This window comes from Macaca mulatta, chromosome 1 (genome assembly GCF_049350105.2).
Source record: "Macaca mulatta isolate MMU2019108-1 chromosome 1, T2T-MMU8v2.0, whole genome shotgun sequence".
Taxonomy (NCBI): domain Eukaryota; kingdom Metazoa; phylum Chordata; class Mammalia; order Primates; family Cercopithecidae; genus Macaca; species Macaca mulatta.
This window is the reverse complement of record NC_133406.1, coordinates 78,395,948-78,419,868: the sequence shown is the minus strand read 5'-3', so window position 1 is coordinate 78,419,868 and position 23,921 is coordinate 78,395,948. Positions and strand designations below refer to the sequence as shown.

At 37.0% G+C, this 23,921-nt stretch overlaps 1 protein-coding gene across 4 annotated transcripts in view; it reads right to left on the bottom strand.

Moving 5' to 3' along the window:
- Nucleotides 1–23,921, bottom strand: part of MARK1 (microtubule affinity regulating kinase 1) — a 142,788-nt gene that overhangs the window by 64,729 nt on the left and 54,138 nt on the right. For all 4 annotated transcript variants that reach the window (XM_015115877.3, XM_015115885.3, XM_015115881.3 and 1 more), the window contains exons 2-4: nucleotides 19,894–20,097; nucleotides 18,318–18,371; nucleotides 1,169–1,217 (exon numbers count right to left, since the gene is read on the bottom strand). In XM_015115877.3, the coding sequence (XP_014971363.2) occupies nucleotides 1,169–1,217; nucleotides 18,318–18,371; nucleotides 19,894–20,097 (307 nt within the window). The remainder of the gene's footprint in view (nucleotides 1–1,168; nucleotides 1,218–18,317; nucleotides 18,372–19,893; nucleotides 20,098–23,921) is intronic.

The following is a 23,921-nucleotide window of genomic DNA, read 5'->3' as shown; positions in this document are numbered from 1 at the left end:
TTCATATAATATCTAATCAATAAGTTTATTTGTAAAGATGGGGAGAAATCAGAACTTACTGAAAAATTTTACTAAAATTGAAATCAACTTATTTTCTTTAAAATGCAGTTATTTTGCCTGTAAACTATGATCAAACCCAAGTGCATAGTATCAAAATATTTGAAAGTCATTTTTTTTTTTTTTAAATAAATACCTAAATGACCTGCAATCTCACTTAAGAGACTTTTTTTTTTTTTTTTTTTTTTTTTTGAGACAGGGTCTCTGTTGCTTAGGCTGGAGTGCAGTGGTGCGATCTTGGCTCGCTGCAACCTCCACCTCCCTGGCTCAAGTAATCCTCCCACCTCAACTTTCTGAGTAGCTGGGCCTACAGGTGTGCACCATCACGCCTGGCTAATTTTTGTATTTTTTTTTTTTTTTTTTGTTGAGACAGAGTTTTGCCATGTTGCCCAGGGTGGTCTCAAACTCCTGAACTGGGGCAATCCACCTGCCTCAGCCTCCCAAAGTGCTGGGATTACAGGCATAAGCCACGATGCCCAGCCAGAAAGACATTTTCTTCTTTTAAATTTGGAGACATTTAATCAGGAAATTAAAAAAAAATTGTATGCATTAATTCCAAATGGTATCAATTATTTTAGTGGAGAGCAGAAGATAGCAAGGTAGCAGAAAACAGCAATCTGTAGCTTCCAGTTAGCTTCTTTGTAATCTATTTTTACCCAAAGTATCACTTTCCTGGGTTATCATTCAGGTTATCACTTTTCTTCTGCTTAAATAAACTATCCTTAAACATTGTGTCTTTTCAGGCCAGGCCCGGTGGCTCAAGCCTGTAATCCCAGCACTTTGGGCCGAGGTGGGTGGATCACGAGGTCAGGAGATCGAGACCATCCTGGCTAACATGGTGAAACCCCGTTTCTACTAAAAATACAAAAAACTAGCCGGGCGTGGTGGCGGGCGCCTGTAGTCCCAGCTACTCGGAGGCTAAGGCAGGAGAATGGCGTGAACCCGGGAGGCGGAGCTTGCAGTGAGCCAAGATCGTGCCACTGCACTCCAGCCTGGGCGACACAGTGAGACTCCGTCTCAAAAAAAAAAAAAAAAAAAAAATTGTGTCTTTTCAAATACCCTCAAATTAAGGAAAACACTTCATTGCTGATTTTATATATATATTTCATACCTATATTAGGATGATTCAGTATCTTCATTATTCGTACTTCTCGAAATAACTGTTAAAGAAAACAGGTAGACATATTTCTGTTAAAAAAAAAAAAACAAGCAAGCAGAGAGCCAATTAAAATATTTATTTGAAGAAATTAATCTGCTTATAAAATGCTACAGGATTCTGGTAATGAACTGAAACAAGGTATTTTCTCAGTCCCAACTCTGTGCAAACAAGCTGTGTTAACTTAGACTATGACATTAACCTCGCTGTGACTTGGTTTCTAAAAGAATTTTAAGTAGATGAACTCAAATGGTCTCTGTGTGTGTGTGTGGTGTGTGAATACACTATACGCAAAAAACTTACAATTATTTAACCACTCCTTATGAAAAGCTACAAAAGAAAAACACTGTGAAAATGAAACTAAACGCTCTTTCATATGATTTTTACCCAGAAACCACCTTCCTTAGAGGTTTGACTCTTTAAAGTCATCTCTACTGACTGATCAGACATTTTAATGAAAGATTCAGTAAGGTTTTTAGGTAGATTTGTAGAATAACTTTAAAGAACAATAAAAATGCATTTACTAATTTATATAAAAACAAAATGAAAAGAAGTGACTTGAAACACAAATGTTAAAATTTCCCTGCTTTTCATTTTACTTTTTAAACAATATAGGGCACGTTTTTCAAAAGCATAATTTGGTATTATTTTCTCTATGTCTTTGAGTATGTGTTAGATTCCAAATAAAGCAATTTGTTCAAGAAAATAGGAGAACCAAAAATTGGTGATATTCTGAAAGTATATTAAGACATATGCATTTTATCAGAATAAAATCTAAAGTTACTGCTTTCAGAGGTGACATTTCTCCAGCAAAGATACGCAATAGTCAAAAGGACACAAAAAGATGTTGAACATTATTAATCATTACGGAAATATAAATCAAAGCCACAAAGAGGTACCACCTCACATCTATTAGGATGACTGCTATCAAAAACCAACCCCCAACTCTGCCCAGAAAATAGCAAATGTTGGCGGGGATGTGGAGAAACTGGAACAGTTCTGCAGTGTTGATGGGAATGACAAACGATAAAGCCTCCATGAAAACAATATATAGCAGTTCCTAAAGAAATTAAAAATAGAATTACCATATGATTTAGCAATTCCACTTCTGGATATATGTCATATACCCAAAGAATTGAAAGCAGAGACTCAAGCAGATACTAGTACACCCATGTTCATAGTAGCATTATTTACAATAGCCCCGCAACCAGAGTCTATCAACAGATGAAGAGATAAACAAAATGTGGTCTATACAAACAATGGAATATTATTCAGCCTTAAAAAGGAAGGAGATTCTGAGACATGATAGATACAACATGGATAAACCTTAAGGACATTATGCTAAGTGAAATAAGCCAGTCACAAAAGGGCAAACACTGTATGATTATGCTTATATAAGGTACCTAGAGTGGAGTCGTCAAATTCATAGAGATGTAAAGTAGAATGATGGTTGCCAGGGGCTGGAAGGATGGGGCACTGGGCGGGTTACTGTTTAATGAGTACAGAGTTTCTGTTTTGGAAGATGAAAAACATTCTGGAGATTGATGGTGATGTCTGAACAACAATGTAAATGCACCTTAATGCCACTGAATTGTATACTTAAAATGGTTAAAAATGGTAAATTTTGTTAGGTATATTTTACCACAATTTAAGGAAAGAAATAAAATGTGCAAAAATGCATTAATGTTCACCCCAATTAAAATAAAATAACTTAAGGCTTACCTGCAACGAAAAAGCTTGCTTTCACTAGCTATTCTCTATAATTCCTACACAAACCCAGGGAGTCTGTATGTGTGCATATGTATATTCATATAAATAAATTTTTATAAAGTCCATGATACTTACAATTTTAATAATTAAAAATTACCTACCAGTAAATAAAATATAAAGGTGGATTCATTCATGTTCAAGACAAGTACTTTCTGTAACTGTGAAACACATTTTCATTTCAAATTTGGGACAAAGAGCATGTGGGTTAACCTCTCAGTACACATGGTCTTCAGTACACTTGAGATCATCTCTTGTTCTGGCTCTGACAGCACATCTTCCTGACCATCCTCCTGCCTAAGTGGCCCCTCTCAGTCTTCCACTAAACCTCTCCTGCTCTACTCAACCTTTAAACATGGAGCTCATCAGGGTTCAGCCCTTAGTCCCCTTTATCTTCTCAAATACATGTTTCTCCTAATGATTTATCATGGCTTCAAATATCATCGATTTGTTGCTGACACCTAAATTTAACTTTCTCATCCCAACATTTATATCCAATCCATATACACCTACTCAGTGTTTTCACTTGGCTGTCTCACAGAAATTCAAACCTAATACTTGAGTTCTCACACCAAATTTGATACTGGTTTTCCCCAGCTCCATATATCTGTCGAGCACCCTAATGACTGAAACTTTAGGATCATCCTTAACAACACCATCTCTTAAAATTTCTATATCAGATGCATCACTAAGACATTTTTACTCACCTCCACAATTTATTTCAAATCCACCAATGTCTACCCATCCATATTGACACCATTGTCACACTGAATCCCACTGGTCTTGGTACAACCATTCTGACTCTCTTTTCTACCCTCCCATCCTCCAATCTGTTATCCACACATCTTTTCTATCCTCCCATCCTCCAATCCATTATCCACTAGTTAACATCCACTGGTGGTTTCTCAATGCCATTAGAATAAAACCCCTAACCTTGAACACTGGCTATCAGACTCTGGAAAATATCAAGATCCTATTTACCTCTCTAGCCTTATCTCATGACTCTCAAAGTGCCTACTCTGAGCCTCGTCTGCTCCACCTTTGTGCTCCACAGTCCTAATGGCCCCTTTGAGCTCCAAGTCACTGTAACTGATGATTTTGCTATTTGCAGCCTTGGACAATGGGAGTCAGCCTTCACCCAGAAGTGTTCCTCAGAGTTTTGAACTCTTCACCTCCCAAACAGGGCTAACAGGTTTTAAAAACCAATTAGTTATTAGCATGCTACTGACTGCTTGTCAAAACTGAGCATCTGAGCCACAGAGGGACAGCTGCATTCACTGACCAAATTGCCTTACTCAGGTATGTGAACCAGGAAAAGTCAAAGAAAGTAGCATCGGATGTCATTTTATATACATATACATATATACATATACATATCTATGATACACACACACACAAAATAGACTTTATTTTTATAGCAGTTTTAGGTTCACAGCAAAATTGAGCAGGAAATACAAAGAGTTTTCATATACTCCCTGTCCCCAAACATGCAGAGCCTCCCCCACCATCAACATCCCAAACCAGAGAGGTACATTTGTTATAATCAATGGACCTACACATCATTATCACTGGAAGTTCACATTTACATTACAGCTCACTCTTGCTACTACTATACATTCTATGGGTTTAGACATGTACCCATCATTTTAGTATTACATAGACTAATACTAACACCGCTCTGAAAATCATGTGTTCCACCTATTCATCCCTCCCTTTTCCCTAACCTCTGGCAACCATTGATCTTTTTATTGTTACCAGTTTTGCCTTTTCCAGAATGTCATATACTTGAAATCATACAGCATGTAGCCTTTTCAGATTGGCTTTTACTTAGTAATACACATTTAAGGTTCCTCCAATTTTTTTCATAGCTTGATAGCTTATTTCCCTTTAGTGCTAAATTATATTCTGCTGTCTAGATGTACCACTGGTTACTCATCCATTCACCTACTGAGGGACATCTTGGTTGCTTCCAAGTTATGACCATTATGACTAAAGCTGCTATAAACATCCTTGTGCAAGTTTCTGTGTGGACGTAAGTTTTCAGCTTCCTTGGGTAAATACCAAGGAGTGCAACTGCTGGATCATATGGAAAGGTATGTGTAGTTTTGTAAGAAACTGCCAAACTCTCTTCTAAAGTGGCTGTACCATTTGCATTTCCACCAGCAACAGATGAGAGTTCCTGCTGCTCCACAACCTTGCCAGCATTTGGTGCTGTGTTTTGGGCTTTCGCTATTCAAATAGGTATGTAGCAGTATCTCATTATTGTTTTAATTATCATTTCTCTGATGACATATGATATGGAATATCTTTTCACATGCTTATTTGCCATCTGTATAACTTCTTTGATGAGGTGTCTGTTCAGATCCTTCACCTATGTGTTAATTGAGTTGTTCATTTTCAAGCCTTTTCAAGCCAATTTTTAGAAGCCTGTTCCAATCCTCAATAATACCAGATGCCTGTGGACAGTAGGAAACGTAGAATGTTCATTAAATATCTTGTTGATTCTAGTTTGTCACATCAGAGAAAGGGTCCTTACCGTGGGCAGTCCTGGAGGTCCTGGGCAGAGGGAGCCAGAAGTCATATTCCCTTAATTCCTCCTCAGGGGTCTCAGGGAGGTGTGGGCCTTGGTCTGAGTGGCGGCCCTCAGGTCAGCAGAGGAGAATGTGCCTGGAATCTGGGTGATTATCCAGAGTGAGGGCTTAGGGGGCCTCTCGCTCTGACACAGAAAGGATGCCACCCCTGCCTGGGCCTACCCAGGACTGACAACAGAAATAGAACTCCATGGGGTCCCTTGGTCTGAGCAGGTAGTCCCCTCAGAACACTTTCAGGGTTTTTACCTTGGCTTCTGACTCCACCTGAGCCTCCTCTCTGCCTACCTAACCCGCCCCAGACTCACCTCCCTGAGAACCCCAAAGAGAAACAAGGGGGCACCTCATCAGGTGACCACTGCCCAGAGACTCCCAGGCTGACAACAGGGGTGGGGCTCTATGGGTTAGATTTGCAGAGGATCTAGACTTCTTATTTCAACCTATTTTTTTCCTTACTGTGGCACGAGCAGATAAAATTCACACGTAATATGAGCAGAAAAGATTCACATATAGCTATAAAACCAAAATTCCCAAATCTGATGATTCTAGGTTTTAATGTAACCAAGTAATTTTTTCCAGAAAGTCAAATATGGTAGCTTATTATTTGATGACTTTCATAAAATCATTTTATAAGCACTGAGTAGTAAAATCAGCCATTTAAACATTTAAAAGTCATTTTATAAGAAAAAATGCTTAAGTGTAACTAAGGTAATTTAAAAAATTGAACATTATTTTTAAAAAATATTATTTTCCCCAAGCCTCCAAGAACATATTATGAAGAATAAACACAAACAGTACTTACTTTGGTTTTGCTATAAGATATAGATTTTAAAGTTTATGAACTTGTTATTAATATAAGTAGCACTATTATGTTTCATTTGTAATTTATTTGTATTATCGCTATTATATATCGCTAACAGAAAAGTCCCTGGCATCAGTCTTGCCCTCCTACACTCATATACAATATCTAAATGAATTACCACTTCTACTTTCCTCATCTATTCTTGTTTTCTTGTTAAAATTTTACTTATTTGTTCAGCTGTAGGAAATGACTTAAAAAATCACAACTCAGCACTTCAGTGTATCAGACATCTTTGTAACTGGCCTCTACTGAACTAACCTGCCAACCTTTTCTCTACATTTCCTCTGCAACACACAGTGAGTAATATCTGTGCACCCATAATGCTCTTGGCTAGTGGTGTTCCCTGCAGCCTTACACTGCAAGCAGCTAAGTATCATGCTTACCAGAGATTATCTAGGTCCCAAATATGTTTGCCAGTTGCAGTTACTACTGGAAATAGATACTTTAATATATTAGTTTCCTATTGATGAGTAACAAAGTACCACACCCTAGCAATTTACAACACACATTTGTTGCCTTGCAGTTTCTGTGGCTCAGTAATCCAAGCAAGACTTAACTGGGTCCTCTGCTCAGGTCTCATAAGGCTGCAATCAAGGTGTTGTCCAGGATGGTTCTCATCTGGATATTTGACTAGGGAAGAATCTATTTCTGAGCTAACCCAGGTTACTGGCAGAATTCATTTCTTTTTAGCTGTTAGTACTGAGGACCCTGGCTTCTTGGTGGCTGTTAGCTAGGGGCCACCCTTACCTATTAAGAGACTGTCCATAGGTCCTTGCCAAGTGGACTTCTCCAACATGGCTATTTACTTTCTTAAGCCAGCAAGTATAGTCTCTAGAACAAGTCTGCTAGCAAGACAGTCTTACATAATATAATATAATCATGAGAGTGAAATTCCATCACCTTTTCCCTATCACATTGGTTAGAAGCAAGTCAGTTATAGGTCCTGTTCACAATCAAGGGGAAGGGATAATGCAAAAGTATGAACATCAGAAGGCAGGTATCATGAGGGTTGCCTCAAAGTCTGTCCAATACAAATTTTACATAAACCAATGAAGTACACGTTTGTTGTTTGACAAAACAAACCAAACTGAATACTTCGGAAATACTAGATAAAAGCTGCTAGACTGCTGTCCAACTAGGTGTGGGCAAGATAAATGTAAAAGATTGGAAAAAAATCTAGGCTTCTGCCCTAATTGCTGCCTGAGTGTCATTCAATTCTCTCTTAATTAAAACAAAACAAAACTGGAAACAGTAGGAAGTGTATTATGAACTTATGAGTGTGATCTGTACAAGGTAAATAAAGCAGAATGATAACTGGCAGACCCAAACTAAAAAAAAAAAAAAAAAAGAAAAGAAAAGAAAAAAGAAAAAAGCTTTGGCCCTACATGAAAAGATTAATCAATGCATATACATTTGTGTGTACAACTGAAGTGTTAAATGTTTATATAACCTTTAATAATTCCTCACTTTAACCTGCTTTTTTCAATTAACAGTTCCTTACTACACTATGAAAGAGGGCTTTTACTTTTACTCTAATTGGCACAGGCACTTCCTGTGTACTAGGAAGTGTGGCCCATTAAGCCACATGAATAAGCCATGTTGGTTTCTGGATTCTAACTCCTCTTCTTTCTCTTGTCTTGACAAAGCACATCACGTTACAGAATACCGAAGACAACACTGTCATATGAATAATCTTGAATTGACTCTAGTTACTTTTTATGAAATTACTGGCAAATTTGGTAGTTTTCTCTTAGAATCAGCTGGGACATATCTCAAAACTAACAGAAACATACTGATGTTTCCTGGCAGCTCCATGTTTCAGAACTACTAATCTAAAGAAACAGACTGGCAGCATATTCTTCAGGTATTCCTCCAAAAGCATTGGGGTGTTTTTTTTGTTTATTTAATTATTTCATAAGTTGGGCTTTTGACTGCAATGAGTTAATAAATTTAATCCCTGACTAGTACCTGGAATGTAGTTATTCTGTTCTACAAAGAACAGACATGAGCTGAGGGATAGGATTAAAATCATTTTGTGAAAACTGGGGCATCCACAACAAAAACAGCACCTAAACAGAAGGCCACTCCACTTCCATCCGGAGAAGAAGCAAGAAAAAGAGTTGTAGGCAGGGCCAAAGTCCTAATCATAACTTTAACTGGAATTTTTAATTCCAATTAAAACAACAATACACAGCCATTGGGTTCCTATATCTCAAATATGTCTTGAGTACATTGTTCAATCCTTAGTTTCCTCTCCTTCAGCAGTTTTGGACAAAGAGAGAGAAAAAAACATAAGCGATAACAATAAGATGTGTGTGGGTTTGGGTGTGTGTTGACTAAAAATGATAGGCAGTTGTCGAAGAATGGTTGCTGTTAGAAGGAGCATCAGGATGTTTTACATGGTATACTGAGTAAGGATAATGGAATACCAGATTCCTACCCCATCAATCATCTCTCCTCCCAAAGAAACACTTGAATTGTCAGCTGGATTTCGATCTCTGTTATGAAATGAACTGTGTTCCCCGCAAATTCATATGTGGAATCCCTAATGCCCAGTGTGACTATACTTGGAGACAGGGACTTCAAGGAGCTAATTAAGGTTAAGTAAGGTCAGAAGGGTGGGGTTCCAATCCAATATGACTTGTGTCCTAAAAAGAGGAAGAAATGTCAGGGATGAACTAGTCATGTGCAGGCCAAGGAGAAAGACCTCAGGAGAAACCAAACCTGCCTACACCTTCATCTTGAATTTCCAGACTCTAGAAAGGTGAGAAAATTTCTGTTAAGTCACCCAGTCTGTGGTATTTTGTGATGGTCCTACTAGCAGACTAATATGATAACCCTCCAAATCTAGAGAATTTTGGCCAATTGAAAAGTATCGCATGGCTTCAGCAAATGTCTGAGATATCTCTTCCTCTCCAGGACTCCCCTCAACCCCTGCCTAACTCTTTATTTTCCAGTTGGCTGCATGAAAGAAAGAGACTGAAGCTAATGGCAGAGTTTTCTGCATGAGCTGCATGAGGCAAAAGGCAGCAGGGAGAGGGAGAGGAAGAGCCACATATACATATGTGATCTTTTAACCCAGGGCAGATCCTCATCAGCAAGGTGCCAATCTTCACACTTCTTTGGGTCAGTGGAGAGAGTTAAATGGGCATTTAGACTATGAAAAGAGGTTTGAAACAGAGTTATTCTTTAAAAAGTTAATTACTGTATATGTCATATGCTCCAGGTACAAGTACAAAAAATAGAGGTATTTTTAAGAATAGTAGTGCCATGCTACTATTTGAGTTTCTGATGTTAATTTTCAGTTCTTTTTCTTTCTCATTTTCAAACTGTGATGTCACACAATGTTGCTAGCAAATGTAAATTTAGTAAGAGAGCTCTGAATTTACTATTCCCCTTCGAATTTACTGTTTCAGGTTTGCTGTAGGCTGGAAATTAAGGCCAGAGTTTGCTAGAATTGTGTGTTAAATTAGGAAAATAAGTCAGGAGTGAAGGCCCGAGATACGTCTTCTATATCACAGCTATTCTAGTTGTTCAGAGGCCTTTATTGTTTCCTTCTTGGTTCTTGGCCTTGTTCCAGATAACTAAAGTTAGTAAACAATCTTCAATTCTTTGGAGATATTGACTTTTCAATTGGGTCTTTCCTGGCTAGAGCTTAGGTCAGGAATAGCCAAACCCCATTAGTGTCAGTCAACATTTGCCTCAATTATGTGCATTTTCCTTGTCTCTTCTCAACTGCTCTTTGTTCCTTCCTATCTCTTCCATTCTTCTGCTAGTACTCTTTTTGTGATGAGAAAAATTCTGCCATTTTTAGAACTAGCCAACTGGACATGGCTTAAACAATCATCATTCCAGTTACACCCAAAGTGTCATAGTCAGGGGCCAGTCAAATGCACATAGTCTTCTCTCCATCAGACCTGCTCACCAGTCTGATAAAGTTGCCCTTGATCTCCTCAATGTTACAGGACTTCTGCATCGCTTGCTTGATCTTGAGGCAGAAGGAGAACACTGTGGTCATTGGGAGCTTGACAAAGGCAATGGTTGAGCTCGTTCCTCCTGAGAGAGCTATTCCAGGCTGTCTTCAGAGTCACAGTAAACTGGGCTAGGAGAAGGCTGGCACACAGTTCCTGTGCCTTACAACACAGCCTTCTTCACCTTTCAAGGATTGTGCTCTGATTTGGGTTTTAGGAGGGTTAGGAACCCTTCTTTGTCTTCACTGCAATCTTTGTAAAACTTCTATCTGTATCTTTGACAGTTTACTGGCCTATTAATATGAAGTATGGGCGTGGCTTTACCCTGAAGGTGACATGCAGTTCCAAGAGACTGCTAGGTCCTTGTCTAGACTATCTCAGAAGTGCCATTTATTGAGGGATTATGTGTATATATGTATATATATATTATCTACGTTAACAGAATCCTACAGATTAAACTTTCAGCTTTTTAAATTCTAGGATCATCATGTCAGTTCTTTTTTAGCTCTTAGACATCTCATTGGGATGTCAAGTATTTTGTAAAATTATTGCTAGCAGCACTATAACAATTTAAGCTAACTTCTTAAGGTCTTCCTATGAAATCGCAGCACAGAAAGACATCTGAATATAATTAAATGAATACATATTAGGTGATTTATAACTACAACAGTAAAATATTCAGTATTTCTTTATAAAGTTGATAACTTGCAGCCAATTATTCATTGCAAAGTAATAGAAGGAAATACCCTATAAATGATAGCCTGTGTCAGTTTCCCAAAGTTTTGTCTTCACATAGGTAGATTATAAGATTCTTATAAGAAGATTATAAATCTTATAATTTCTTATAAACCAGTACCAATTTCATATTACTAGAATCTCTCCTAAGGTCCTGCACAGCTTTGGGTATAAATCAGTGCTCAGTAAAAGTAATTGTTGGAGATATGAAGTTAAATAATTTCAGAAAGAAGATATTAAAAGTAGCCTAAATTTGAAAAGATGGCCAATTTCATTAGAAATCATGGAAATTAAAATTAAAACTAGATACAACTTCACACCCATAACGTTGGCAAAAGTTTTAAAACATGGTAATATAAAGTGTTGACAAGAATGTGGAGCAACAGTAAATCTCATACAGTGCTGGCTTAAGTAAAAATTGGTACAGCTACATTGGAGAGCAATTTGACATTATCTAGTAAAGTTGAGGTTATGCATGCCCTTCAACCCAGCGACTCTACTTGGAGAGAGACATCCCTCTATATATCTTCTCAAAAAGATATACACAATAATGGTCATTCATTATCTGTATAGTAAAAACAAATAGTTAACTAACTCGAAAAACAAAATAAAATACAAACATAGAACAATAAAATCCACTAACAGGAAAATAAATAGATGTGGTATATTAAGGAGAAAATGGATAAACCATGCATGGCATATTCATACAATGGGATCCAACAATAGCAATAAAAAATAAATGAACAAGGTCAAGCATGGTGGCTCACGCCTGTAATTCCAGCACTTTGGGAGGCCGATGCAGGTGGATCACCTGAGGTCAGGAGTTCAAGACCTGCCTGGCCAACATAGTGAAACCCTGTCTCTACTAAAAATACACAAAATTAGCTGGGCTTGGTGGCGGGTGCCTGTAATCCCAGCTACTTGGAAGGCTGAGACAGAAGAATCACCTGAACCCAGGAGGTGGAGGCTGAAGTAAGCCAAGATCACGCCATTGCACTCCAGGCTGTGCAACAAGAGTGAAACGCTGTCTCAAAAAAAAAAAAAAAAAAAAGGAAGAAAGAAAGAATAAGACTATATAACTAGCATGAATAAACTATAAGACAATGTTAAATGAAAAAATCCGGTTACAGAAAGATAGGACATTTTAAAATAACAAATATACTATATTTTAAGTATAATCATATGTAAAAAAAAGTTTTTAAAAATTTGAATGGGAATAAGAAAGACCAAATTCAGAATAGTAGTTATTTCTAGGTAGGAAAAGACAAGACTGGAACCAAGAAATGACACATGGGGCTTCAACTGTAGCTGTGATGTTTTATTTCTTTAAAAACAAGATTAGAATAAAACATTTTAGTGTAATAAATAAATATCATGAGAAAGCAACTTTTTTAAAATGGGAAAGACATTTTGAAGTCCCTATCCAAAAATTAAAAATAGACTAGTTTATTATATCAACAAACTGCCAAGCTTAGAAAAACATGAAAATATGACTCTTAAAATAACTAAATAAGAAAAAAGACTGTGACTTTTAAAACAGCCAGATGGTTAGTCTAAACTTCATAGGTGACTTAAATAGTCTAAGCCTCCTTCATTTCCCTCAAGAGAAAATTTTTCCACATTGATTTCAGTATATCTTAAGTAGCTTCTTGAGAACACAGAAATGGATGCTTTGCAGCTATTAAAAACCAAGCAATTAGGATAGAGGTTTTCGGAGTTAGAGGCAGAATACAGGCATTAAACCAAAAACATCAGAAACAAAAAGCGTCAACAAACAAATCAACAAAATGACTACCAAAACTAAAACAAATAAAAATGGAAGTGATTATTTATAAATAACTTGGTTATGAGTGCTTGATTTTATGGAGGTTAAGTGGATTTAACACTGTCAGAGGAATAGGAAAGGTTTCCCTGAAGAAGTAACTCCAGGCTGAAATGGGAGGAAAGAGTAAGGACTAATTAAGGGAAGAGGGGAGATAAGCCTTACCCAGAAGGTGGGAGAAAGTTGCAAAGGCCTGGTAACTGGAATAGAGTATGAATAGGAGCAGATGAAAATCACTAAAGCTGCAGGAGTTGGGGAAGAGGAGAGTAAAGAGAAGCTATGGGGAGTTCATGGTCCATGAGGTAGAAAACGAAGGTAGGACCTTTATACCATGTTAACAAATTTGATTTTTGGACTACAAACAATAAAATGCCATCTGAAAGTTTAAACAAAGAGATAGCATATTCAAAGACGTATTTTGCATCCTTGACGACTTTTAAACTCTATGTATTACATTTTAAACTCTCTCTCTCTGTGTGTGTGTGTGTGTGTGTACGTACATACGTACATAAAGTGGATGCAGTTAGAAGGCTACAAGAAGATAATAGTGACTTTGTCTAAACTGGTCATGATGGAGAAAGATAAAAGCAGATATTTTCAAAAGAGATATAAGAAATAAAATCAGCAAGACTGAAAATTCCCAAGTCACATAGATTGGGAAAATGAATAAGCATTAGGTAATGTTTCAAATAATTCTCAAGACATTCAGAGTGATTACTGAATCTAACCTTAAAGAGATATTCCTCCCTGAAGATTATGTATGGCTGTCAAATTCTAGGTTGTCAAGCTTATTAAACCCAAAATCTGAAAGACTGGAAGTTTTAATTTGAGGGATATTAGCAAACAGATTTTTGATATACTCTTTGGATATGCTTGCTCTGGAAGATATTCTTCATATTTGGATGCACATCTGTATGTTAAAAATGCCCAATTATATGTCATTGAGCCCTTTCTCCAGTAATTAAAGAAGGCTAACAAGGTTTAGAAAAGTCAGATTTTTGGTCACTAAACTGCACCGTTTGTTTTTTCTCAGCAAATCTGATGATCACATCCTCAACATTTAAACTGTTGGTATTTTAGCCAGATATTAATATTACTGGTATCACCTTTAAAACACTTGTTTAAAGACCTTTTCCCTCAAAATCCCCATATTTCAGCGTGAAAAGTATACTTCCCACCAATTCTTCATATGATTTTATGTTAAACCCTGTTTTCAGTATTTTGTCCGAAACCAAATCAAAATTAAAAGCATCTTGCCGACCGCTAATTTCATGGAGAAGGAAACAGTGGGTAACTGGGCATTAGGCATAATCTTATTTATTCACATGGTAGTATTATTCCTTGCAGAATATCCCCACCTTTAAATTTCAAAAAAGCTCTAGGGGTATTTCATCATTATTGATTAAAAGATATGCAGTCTACATACCATTTCACAAAATAATAATTCTCTTATCACTTATGTTTTTGTTGGCCCACGTAAGAACTAGCCAAATTGTTCCTTCAAATGATCCACACACGTGACAAGAACTGTATGAAAGAATTACTCAGCACATAAGTGGTTTTGTTCAGCTATAAAGTGAAATATGCTATATAGCATGTATATGTGAGAGTAGCTGATATTTCAATATATGTCCAATAGTAACATTTGTTAAGGAATACTTCCAAAGCACTTCTTCTGCTCGCTCCTTGATAAAAATATTTGTCAATAATTTTGTGATTGGTTTTACAAGTTTGGTTTCTGATAATTTGCTAAAACATATTGAATTCTGAATATTGCTCCCATGGTTGTGTTCTCCTCTCTACCTTTCGTTATGATATTCTTCAACATGACAAAGATTATTTTGCAGATATTCTGGAAAACTTAATTAGCTTACCAGAGAGGTCTCTGAGCTTTATTCAAAAACTCACAAAAGTTTAAATGGCTTAGGCCACCATTTGACAACATTTTATATAACAAGTAACACACCAGACATGAGTGGTAAATTGATAATTCATTTAATAAAGTCTAATTTTCAGAATTCAATAATTTAAATTTTTTACCCTTTTCCTGTTTGTGTAAAATCACTGTCCTAGCAAAGCGATTCACATTCTATAAAACTTTAATGCAGCAGTCATCTATTATATAATGACATAATTCTGAGTTGTAGTAAGTCTTGTTTTTATTTTCATTACAGATTTTACTAGTTAGGAAATCACTTCTGAACTACTTAGCCACTTTTGTGAATCTGGAACATAAAATAACACAGTAAAACAATGGAAAATGTAAATTAATAAGTAATACACGGAAGATACAAAAATGTTAGCAGAGATTAACTGCACCCTGGTGACTATAAGCTGAGACAGACTTGACACAAACTTTGCCATCTTTGCATAAATTGATGTGTCTGAGTTTCAAAACTAGTGATATCTCTGAGAAAATGATCCTACAACATTTCAAATTTATGAACTATGAAAAATATTGTTTCATTATTTTGCTTTTCCTTCAACATTAGTAGGCTGCTTAAAAGAACCCCAGGAGGCTGGGTGTGGTGGCTCATGCCTGTAATCCCAACACTTTGGGAGGCCAAGGTGGGTAGACCACAAGGTCAGGAGACTGAGACCATCCTGGCCAACATGGTGAATCCCCGTCTCTATTTAAAAAAAAAAAAAAAAAAAAAATTAGCCGGGTGTGGTGCGTGTGCCTGCAGTCCCAGCTACTCAGGAGGCTGAGGCAGGAGAATCGCTTGAGCTTGGGAGGTGGAGGTTGCAGTGAGCCAAGATAGCGCCACTGCACTCCAGCCTAGGCGACAGAGAGACTCCGTCTCAAAACAAATAAACAAACAAACAAACAAAACCCAGGAATCACTAGTATGGTTCATGGACCCTCTTCTAAAATACATTATTATATGAGGCAGAACTAATGCTTTGAAGAGGAAGAACTAAAAATAGCATCTACCTTAAATACTTTGTAACTATGAAAACTAATTAAATTGGATTCCATTAATTCAAAATATGTAATACAAATAATATGAGCATATTATGGGAACAATATTGAAGCCAAAGATACTTAACAATTCCAAAAACCAAACGCGTTTAAGAGCTTTGTATTTTGGTAGTGTTAAGCAGTTGGTGTATCAACTTTAGATTATTTTATTTATCATTGATGTTTGCAAAGGAAGGCAATAATTCCTATAAATATCTGATACACAGAAGAGGGTAAAGGAGAGGGATCAGCTTAAATTCAGATCAAAACAGAACAAATTTACCCAAACACTTCTAGAAGTGAGATTACAATGAATCCTTATTTCATATAAATGTGCGATAATTACCTGCCTTTTAATGAGTATACCTAAGACATGGAAGCAAATTTTACTATCTTTTCCAATGCTAGGGAAAAATGGATTGTTTTACATTCCATTACTTTTTAGGTATGACTGACTGGGAGATGCCACTGCCTAAATGGGAAAGGTCAAATGCTGAATGTTCTAAACACATGAGAGTTAATGAAGACTTGATCTGTTTTTTCTTCAGAACTTCTAAAAGAAAGCAAATCTATGAACATACATGTAAATCACTTAAAAAACAATCACACACACACAGTGTACTGGCTACATTTAGTGAGTCTTCATCTTTATTTTTATTTTCACAGGTTAAAGAAAACAAAATTGTATCATTTTTTATATGCCTATTTGGAAAAGCAATACTTTATCAACAAGATTAGTAGACTATATGACAGAAATTACTTATCATCAAGAAGTATACATTTTAGTTATTCAGATAAAGAAAGCAACATTCAGTCTCATGTTCACATGTTTCAGTAAGTACAACTTTGTTTATACAACCTTGGAAAAGACAGAGTAGGAGCCGCATTACTGTGTATTCCAGCTAGCACAACAGGCCTGAGTAGTTCTAGATGCCACTTAAAATCACTCAATTTGCTAGGGTAATCCACAGCTAAATACAGGAAAAGTAGAAAAGCTAGGTGAGCCACGGACAGGGACACTGTGTACAGTTACAAAGTCTGTGCATTTTAAATGGGTTCCCAGCACACGGGTGGGCAAAGACATATCCCACTGTGGTTCCAGCCCAGTAAAAAACAGCATCTTTGCGTAGTTAATTGGTCCAGGGAAGATGTCTTTTTGTCACTTACACAAATGCATCACGGTTAGCAAAAAGACTGATGCTAGAAGAAGAGACTTTCTCCCAGAAGAAACTTAGAATACATTATCTCACATTCACGGAAAAAATAGAACCCAGCAAAGTTTTCATGTTCTTACTGGGCAGAAATATCAGTGTTATGAAAAGTTAAACTGGTTGTCAAATTTTCAAAAGAATCTCCAATAAGTACAAAGGCAGAGCTCTAAGAAGAAATCTGGGACTGAGCCAAATGAGAAGAAAGTTTGAATAACACAAACCTAAATTTTTAATCTAATGCTACAATCATAGCAGATGTAAGCACAGCATACTAACAATTTCTTATAAGATTCTTTCTGTTTTAGCAATTCAAAGTCGTTTGTGTTAAAATTACATATGTGACAATGGTCCCATTATATTCTAATAAAAGTCACAATGTACATTCTCTCACTCTATACAAACCTATCATATATGGCATAAATGTTAAAACATTCGTTTCATTTTTAAAGTACTAAAATGCACATCTGAGAAAATTTTCTCATTTAAGTAATTAATGAAGTAACATGAAATAGCTTTGGTTTGCTAAGGCAATCTCCGTCCTAACTGCTTTCTTTTCTCTCTATGTTGTTTCATATTTTCATCCTTTAAAGAAACATTCTTATTTTTTACTGTGAGTTATCTGAAAGACTAGTAGTTCTTGTGGAAGAAGGAAGAAGAGCAAATGAAACAATAAAAGGAAACTCACCTATGAACAATATTAACTTCTAACTAGATTTTTAATTAAAAAGCTTACCAGCAAGGTCTCTGGACTTCATCTGAAAATTCACAAAAGTTTAAACGGCTTAGGCCACCATTTGTCATTTTATATAACAGCTAAGACACCAGATACTATCAGTAAGTGGATTATTCATTTAATATAAATCTAATTTTCAGAGGTCAATTCTGAATACGTGAAAATACTTCAAAATACTTGAATATTTCAAATCCTGAATATGTATGATACAAGGTTTTATTCTATTGAATAGAAGAGATAAATTTCTTTCATATGGTACATGTATTTAAGTATGAGATAGTTTTCAAGCAACTACTTGGTAAGTCATAAACATTACATTTTATATCATGTCTTTTCTTCACATATTGATGAAATGTAGAATTGTAGCTAACAGAAAATTTAGAATGACTTTACAGAACATCATATATTAATGATAAACTCACATTCTAATTACTTATTAAATTAATTAAATACCTTTTGTAGACTGGTAGGATTTAGCTGAGTTTTGTCTATTATTTTCACAGCAACCTAAAAAAAAAAGAATCATTAAACTCTGTTTGAAAAATGCATATTTTAATTAATAAAACTTACAAAAAACCCAACTTTTGTTTCATTCCTAACTAGATATCATTTCGCTCTTTTTAGGTATTCACATAATCAGATAGTAACATTTTGATAATTTGGCAGCCTTAGAATATACTCCATTGACCCAAGTCCTTAATCTTTTGATCCTGAGCCAATGAAATGAAAGCGTTGCTATTTCTTCTAAGTTTCCTTCTTTAAAGTAAAAATCATCCTGTATCTTAACCTTTTACTCATGATCTTGATAAGCAACAATTATAGGGGGGAAGTGGCTTGTAAACTTGCAGTAAGTTAAATATTATGTGAATAAAACAATTCTGCTGGTAGAGAGACTGGATATCCAAGCTCACTTAGAGCAAACTGACAAAACGGACCTGAATATCTAAGGCTCTGCCCAGTATTCCCTGTCTCTGAATGGCTCCTAGGGTCAGAATAGACAGAAGGAACCAAATTCAATGGGAAACGACAATAATATGATATATAGAGCAAAGTGAAAATTTATTAAAAATATTTTTATTGAGTTTTTTTTTTTTTTTTTTTTTGAGGCAGGATCTCATTCTGTTGCTAAGGCTGGAGTGCAGTGGCGCTATCACAGTTCGCTGCAGCCTTGACCTCCCGGGCTCAAGTGACCCTCACCTCAAGCTCCCAAGTAGCTGGGACTACAGTTGCACACTACCATGCCTAGCTAATTTTTGTATTTTTTGTAGAGCCGGGGTTTTGCCATGTTGCCCAGGCTGGTCTTGAACTCCTGGCCTCAAGCAATTATGCCCGCCTCAGCCTCCCAAGGTGCTGGGATTGCAGGCATGAGCCACTGCATTGGGCCTGATTAAGATTTTTTTTTTATATAATGTCCTAATCAGATCTAGTAAACATTATGTAATACAAAATGTTACACGTTTATTAAAATAAAGTCTTTAACCCTAGCATACAGATATATATACACAATGTACATATATGCAAGTATATAAATCCTTACTATATAAATACATATAAGTTAAAACACATGAGATTTTAGAAATCCAATTATCTTATTACCTGAGAAAACCACCCACACAGAAGTACTTGTTCAATGTAGTCTCTAAATACATACAAATTAGCAGGTGACTTTCTACGTATTCATACCTAACTTATCTCAAGCAGCAAGAACTTTTGTTCCTGAGGATTGGGCAGCAATGGAAATCAGAAATGTTCACAGAAATCATATAATGAAAGTCAACATCTGAGGAAAGCTCATCTGCAGCACACCTGATTAATAAGATGCTAATATGTATGAATGATTCTTTTCTAAATATTAAAAGGTCAACCTTTATGCCATGATAAACCTCTGCCTACTAATGTTCCATTCACACATACCCCAGTGTTTACCATATTGAAACTGTCATTTACTCCCAAACATGAGCTATAGGGAAGCTTTAACAAGACTCCAGAGAGGTCCAGGCAGATATTAAAAGGCATTGTGCAAACTTACCTCTCTACCAGTTAGAACGTGTCTTGCCAATTTGACTTTGGCAAAATTTCCCTTCCCTATTGTTTTTTGTAAACGGTAATTTCCAATGTGAGGCTGTTCATCTGTTGCTGATGTAATGGAGTTTCTACACCGGGGGATGTTCTGTCTGCTACTTGACTTGGTAGGCTGGATGTGCGGTTCAGTATATCCATCCACAGATGTATGCTAAGAAAAAGTTTACAAGATTTCATTGTTAAATTATATTATAAAAGGACAAGTAAAAAGGGTACAAATAATTATCATTACCAATTCTTCAATAACAATATATTGCACTACATCCTTTTAAAGTTTGAGCATTCTATTTATAATTTCTTCTGGACTTCAGCTCCCTTTACCAGGTAGAGTATAATTGCTTAAAACGAAATATTCAGGCCAGGAATGGTGGCTCACGCCTGTAATCCCAGCACTTTCGGAGGCCAAGGCAGGCAGATCACTTGAGGTCAGGAGGTCAGGACCAGCCTGGTCAATATAGTGAAACCCCGTCTCTACTAAAAACACAAAAATTAGCCGGTGTGGCAGCACATGCCTGTAATCGCAGCTACTTGGGAGGCTGAGGGAGGAGAATCACTTGAACCTGGGAGGCGGAAGTTGCAGTGAGCCAAGATCATGTCAGTGCACTCCAGCCTGGGTGACAGAGCGGGACTCCATCTCAAAAAAATAAAATAAAATGAAATATTCTACATGGCTTTAGGGATATGCTTTCAATTTAAAATTGTAAATAAATATACAGCCAGAAGCCTCACAAACCTTATTATTCCTTATAAAGGTGTTATCTCTTTAGGTTGTGATGACAGTATAGTTCAGGGCTGCTTCATTAAAAAGGCAGAATATCTTTATTGCCAAGACAACCTCATGGGTGTAAATCTCTTTCTCAAAACTAGCCCAGCCATTTGTCATGTTCTTGCTTCCATTTTGGGGGCATATAACTCAAAAAACTGACCAATGAGCTGCCTGCCTCAAGTATACCTATAATTCATTCCTGCCCAACCCCCTCACCCAGTTTATCGTGTCCAAGTGAAAGCTATCCATAGTCCTGCCCAGGTCCATAACCTATCCATCGCATCAGTGTTGTTCTGGAGGCAAAGATGTCACTTTGTCTCATGGCCTCACGCTAACCTACAACTGCAATGGATAGCTGATCCTGTTCACCTATGGACTCAGCACCTAAATTCCCAGGTCAAGCTGCCTAACCAGCTCTGTTTCACTAGCTGTGATTGTTCCTGCTCTTGTCTACTTTTGTCTGTATTTTGATATACATAAAGTTTCTAGCAGTTTTTGTGAAAATGTTGAATCGCACATGATAAACACAACATCTTTCTCTGGCATCTTAAGAAATTGCTGAAGAAGAGTAAAACAAAATAACAAAGGAAAGGATATCTTTTGTTTGCAAAATAATGCAGAGTTATATTGCCCCACCTATAGGACCAACAGCTTCCTAAAGAATTTTGATCTTAAAGGCAACATTAAAGAGGAATCAATAATTTACCAATCTCATGCAAAGCATGATTCAAAGTCATTTTTCTATTTGTAACTACTTTTTGTTTTATTTTATGATAATTTTTTAAAACTCAGCTCAGGACTAAGGGTTTTTGCTGGGTCTTACACACCTCTGCAGCTTTTGGCCTCATTCTGTGTTAGATGCACTTTGGTGTATTCTCACCACAACCTGTACTTCCACGTATCACAGCATGCTTTCCATTGTGCTATCATTATACATTTACTTGCCTGTCTCCCACCACCCTATTATAAACAATTTTAGGACAGAGATGTTTTCTTTTCATCTTTATACACTCAGCACATTACAGGTTACCAGATACACAGGAAGGATTCAATAAAGCAATAGTTTTCACAGTGTTATCCCTGGACCAGCACCATCAGAATCATCTGAGAACTTGTTCAAAATACAAATTCTCTGGTCTTATTCCAGACCTACTGACTATGAAACTCTGGGGGGAGGGTCCAGCACTCCGTGTTTCAACAAGTTCTCCAGGCGATTCTGATGCATGCCAACATTTGAGAACTGCAATGAAAATAATGTAAGGAGGAGTAAAATATAAAGTTACTCACTGGCTCTTGGAGACTTTTCTATTATCTGGGTAGAAACAAGAGATTTTAATTATAGTACTTAATTTCTAAGAGTTAACAGACTGCCATTATATTTCCCACAACTAGTACTTCTCTACCTGAACTTGTTCTGCAGGGAATGCTGACTTCTCCAGCCTTCAAGATGTATCTTTTTTTTTTTTCTGCGACAGGGTCTTGCTCTGTAACCAGGCAGGGGTGCAGTGGCATGATCACTGCTCACTGCAGCTTCAAGTGATCCTCCCACTTCAGCCTCTTGAGTAGCTGGGACTACAAGCGTGCACCGCTGCCCCTGGCTACTTTAAAAAAATTTTTTTTTTTTTTTTGTAGAGATGGAGTCTCATCATGTTGGCCAGGCTGTTCTCAAACTCTTGGGCTCAAGCAATCCTCCCACCTCAGCCTCCCAAAGTGCTGAGACATGGGCATTAGCCACCGCATCTGGCCATTCATCTTTCAAGATTTAATATGAGTATCTCCTCCACACAGCTTTCTATGCCTTTTCACAGAGATAATTATTCCTCTTTTCTGTTGCTACCTATATACCCAATATATACTTCAACTATTAGAACTCTCACACCATCTTCTAAGTACTTGTCCATGGTCTGTGTTTACCGCTGACTTAAAGCTCCTAAAGCCCCATAACTTAATATAGTGTTAGGCACAGATAAGGCATTTGATACATACTAACTAAATTGAAGGGATTTAGGATCCTCATACTCCTGGTACCCTTACAGAATGACTTCTGAGGAATGAGTCCATGCTGCCAGATCTTTGATGCATATAAAAGCAATATGCATTAAAATACTTGAGATGTAACTCAGCTCCTAATGCTGGTTGTAGGCTATATATTGATACTATACCACATTTTGATGGACTGTATTATTAACCCCAAATTTTCACACCCTTTGCCATGTAACTTTTCCAGGACCCTCCCACTGAGGGGGGACATACTTTCCTACTCTTTGGGTTCAGTCACATGATTTTTTTTTTTTTTTTTGGCCAATAAAATGAGTTAGAAATGATGGTAGGCAAGTCCCAACCTAGACTTCAAGAGGTCTTGTTGTGTCTCAACTTGCTTTCTGCCATCACCATAAGAAGGACTTATCCAGGCTGACAGCAGAAGGATGATAAGAAATACATGGAGCAGAGTCACTCCAAGTTAAGCCAAGATTTAATCAACTGCTCCCCAGCTGACTCTGACTCATGAGAAATCATAAATGGTTCTTGGTTTAAGCCACTTAGGTTGGGATGATTTGTTACACAGCAATGTCAGTAGATACACAATGCTATCATTATTTTAAAATTAAAAAGTAAACATAAGAGAAAAGGCAAAAACTTATGAACAATTAAAAGATTCTTATCAGACACGTTTACATTTTAGCAGAGTCTAGAAAGAAAGGATGAGGGAGGGAGGGAGGAAGGAAGGAAGGAAAGAAGGAAGGAAGGTGAGAAGGAGGAGGGGAGGAGGGAAGGAGAGAAAGAGGAAGGAAAGAAGGAGGGAGGGAGGGAGGGAAGGAAGGAAGGAAGGAAGGGAAGGAGGAAGGGAAGGAGGGAGGGAAGGAGGGAGGGGGGAGGGGGGAAAGGAGGGGGAAGGAGGGGGAAGAGGGAGGGAGGGAAGAAAAAAAAAAGAGGAGCTATATATGGCCAATTCCCTAAGGAGAAACCCTTGATTGTAAGCTGCATGGTAGCAGAATCCTTGACTATTTTGCATCCCCATCACCAAATATGGTGTAACATAGAGATTGGCAAACGATTCTGGAGAAATAATATACCCATGGGTCTACAGGCTGTAGCTAGCCAACCCTTGGTGTAACATGTCACATTTTGAGATACAGGTTTAAATTGTTTCTCAATGATTTTTTTTTAAAGATCTCCTAGCTCTCAACATTAAACATGATCATTTATAC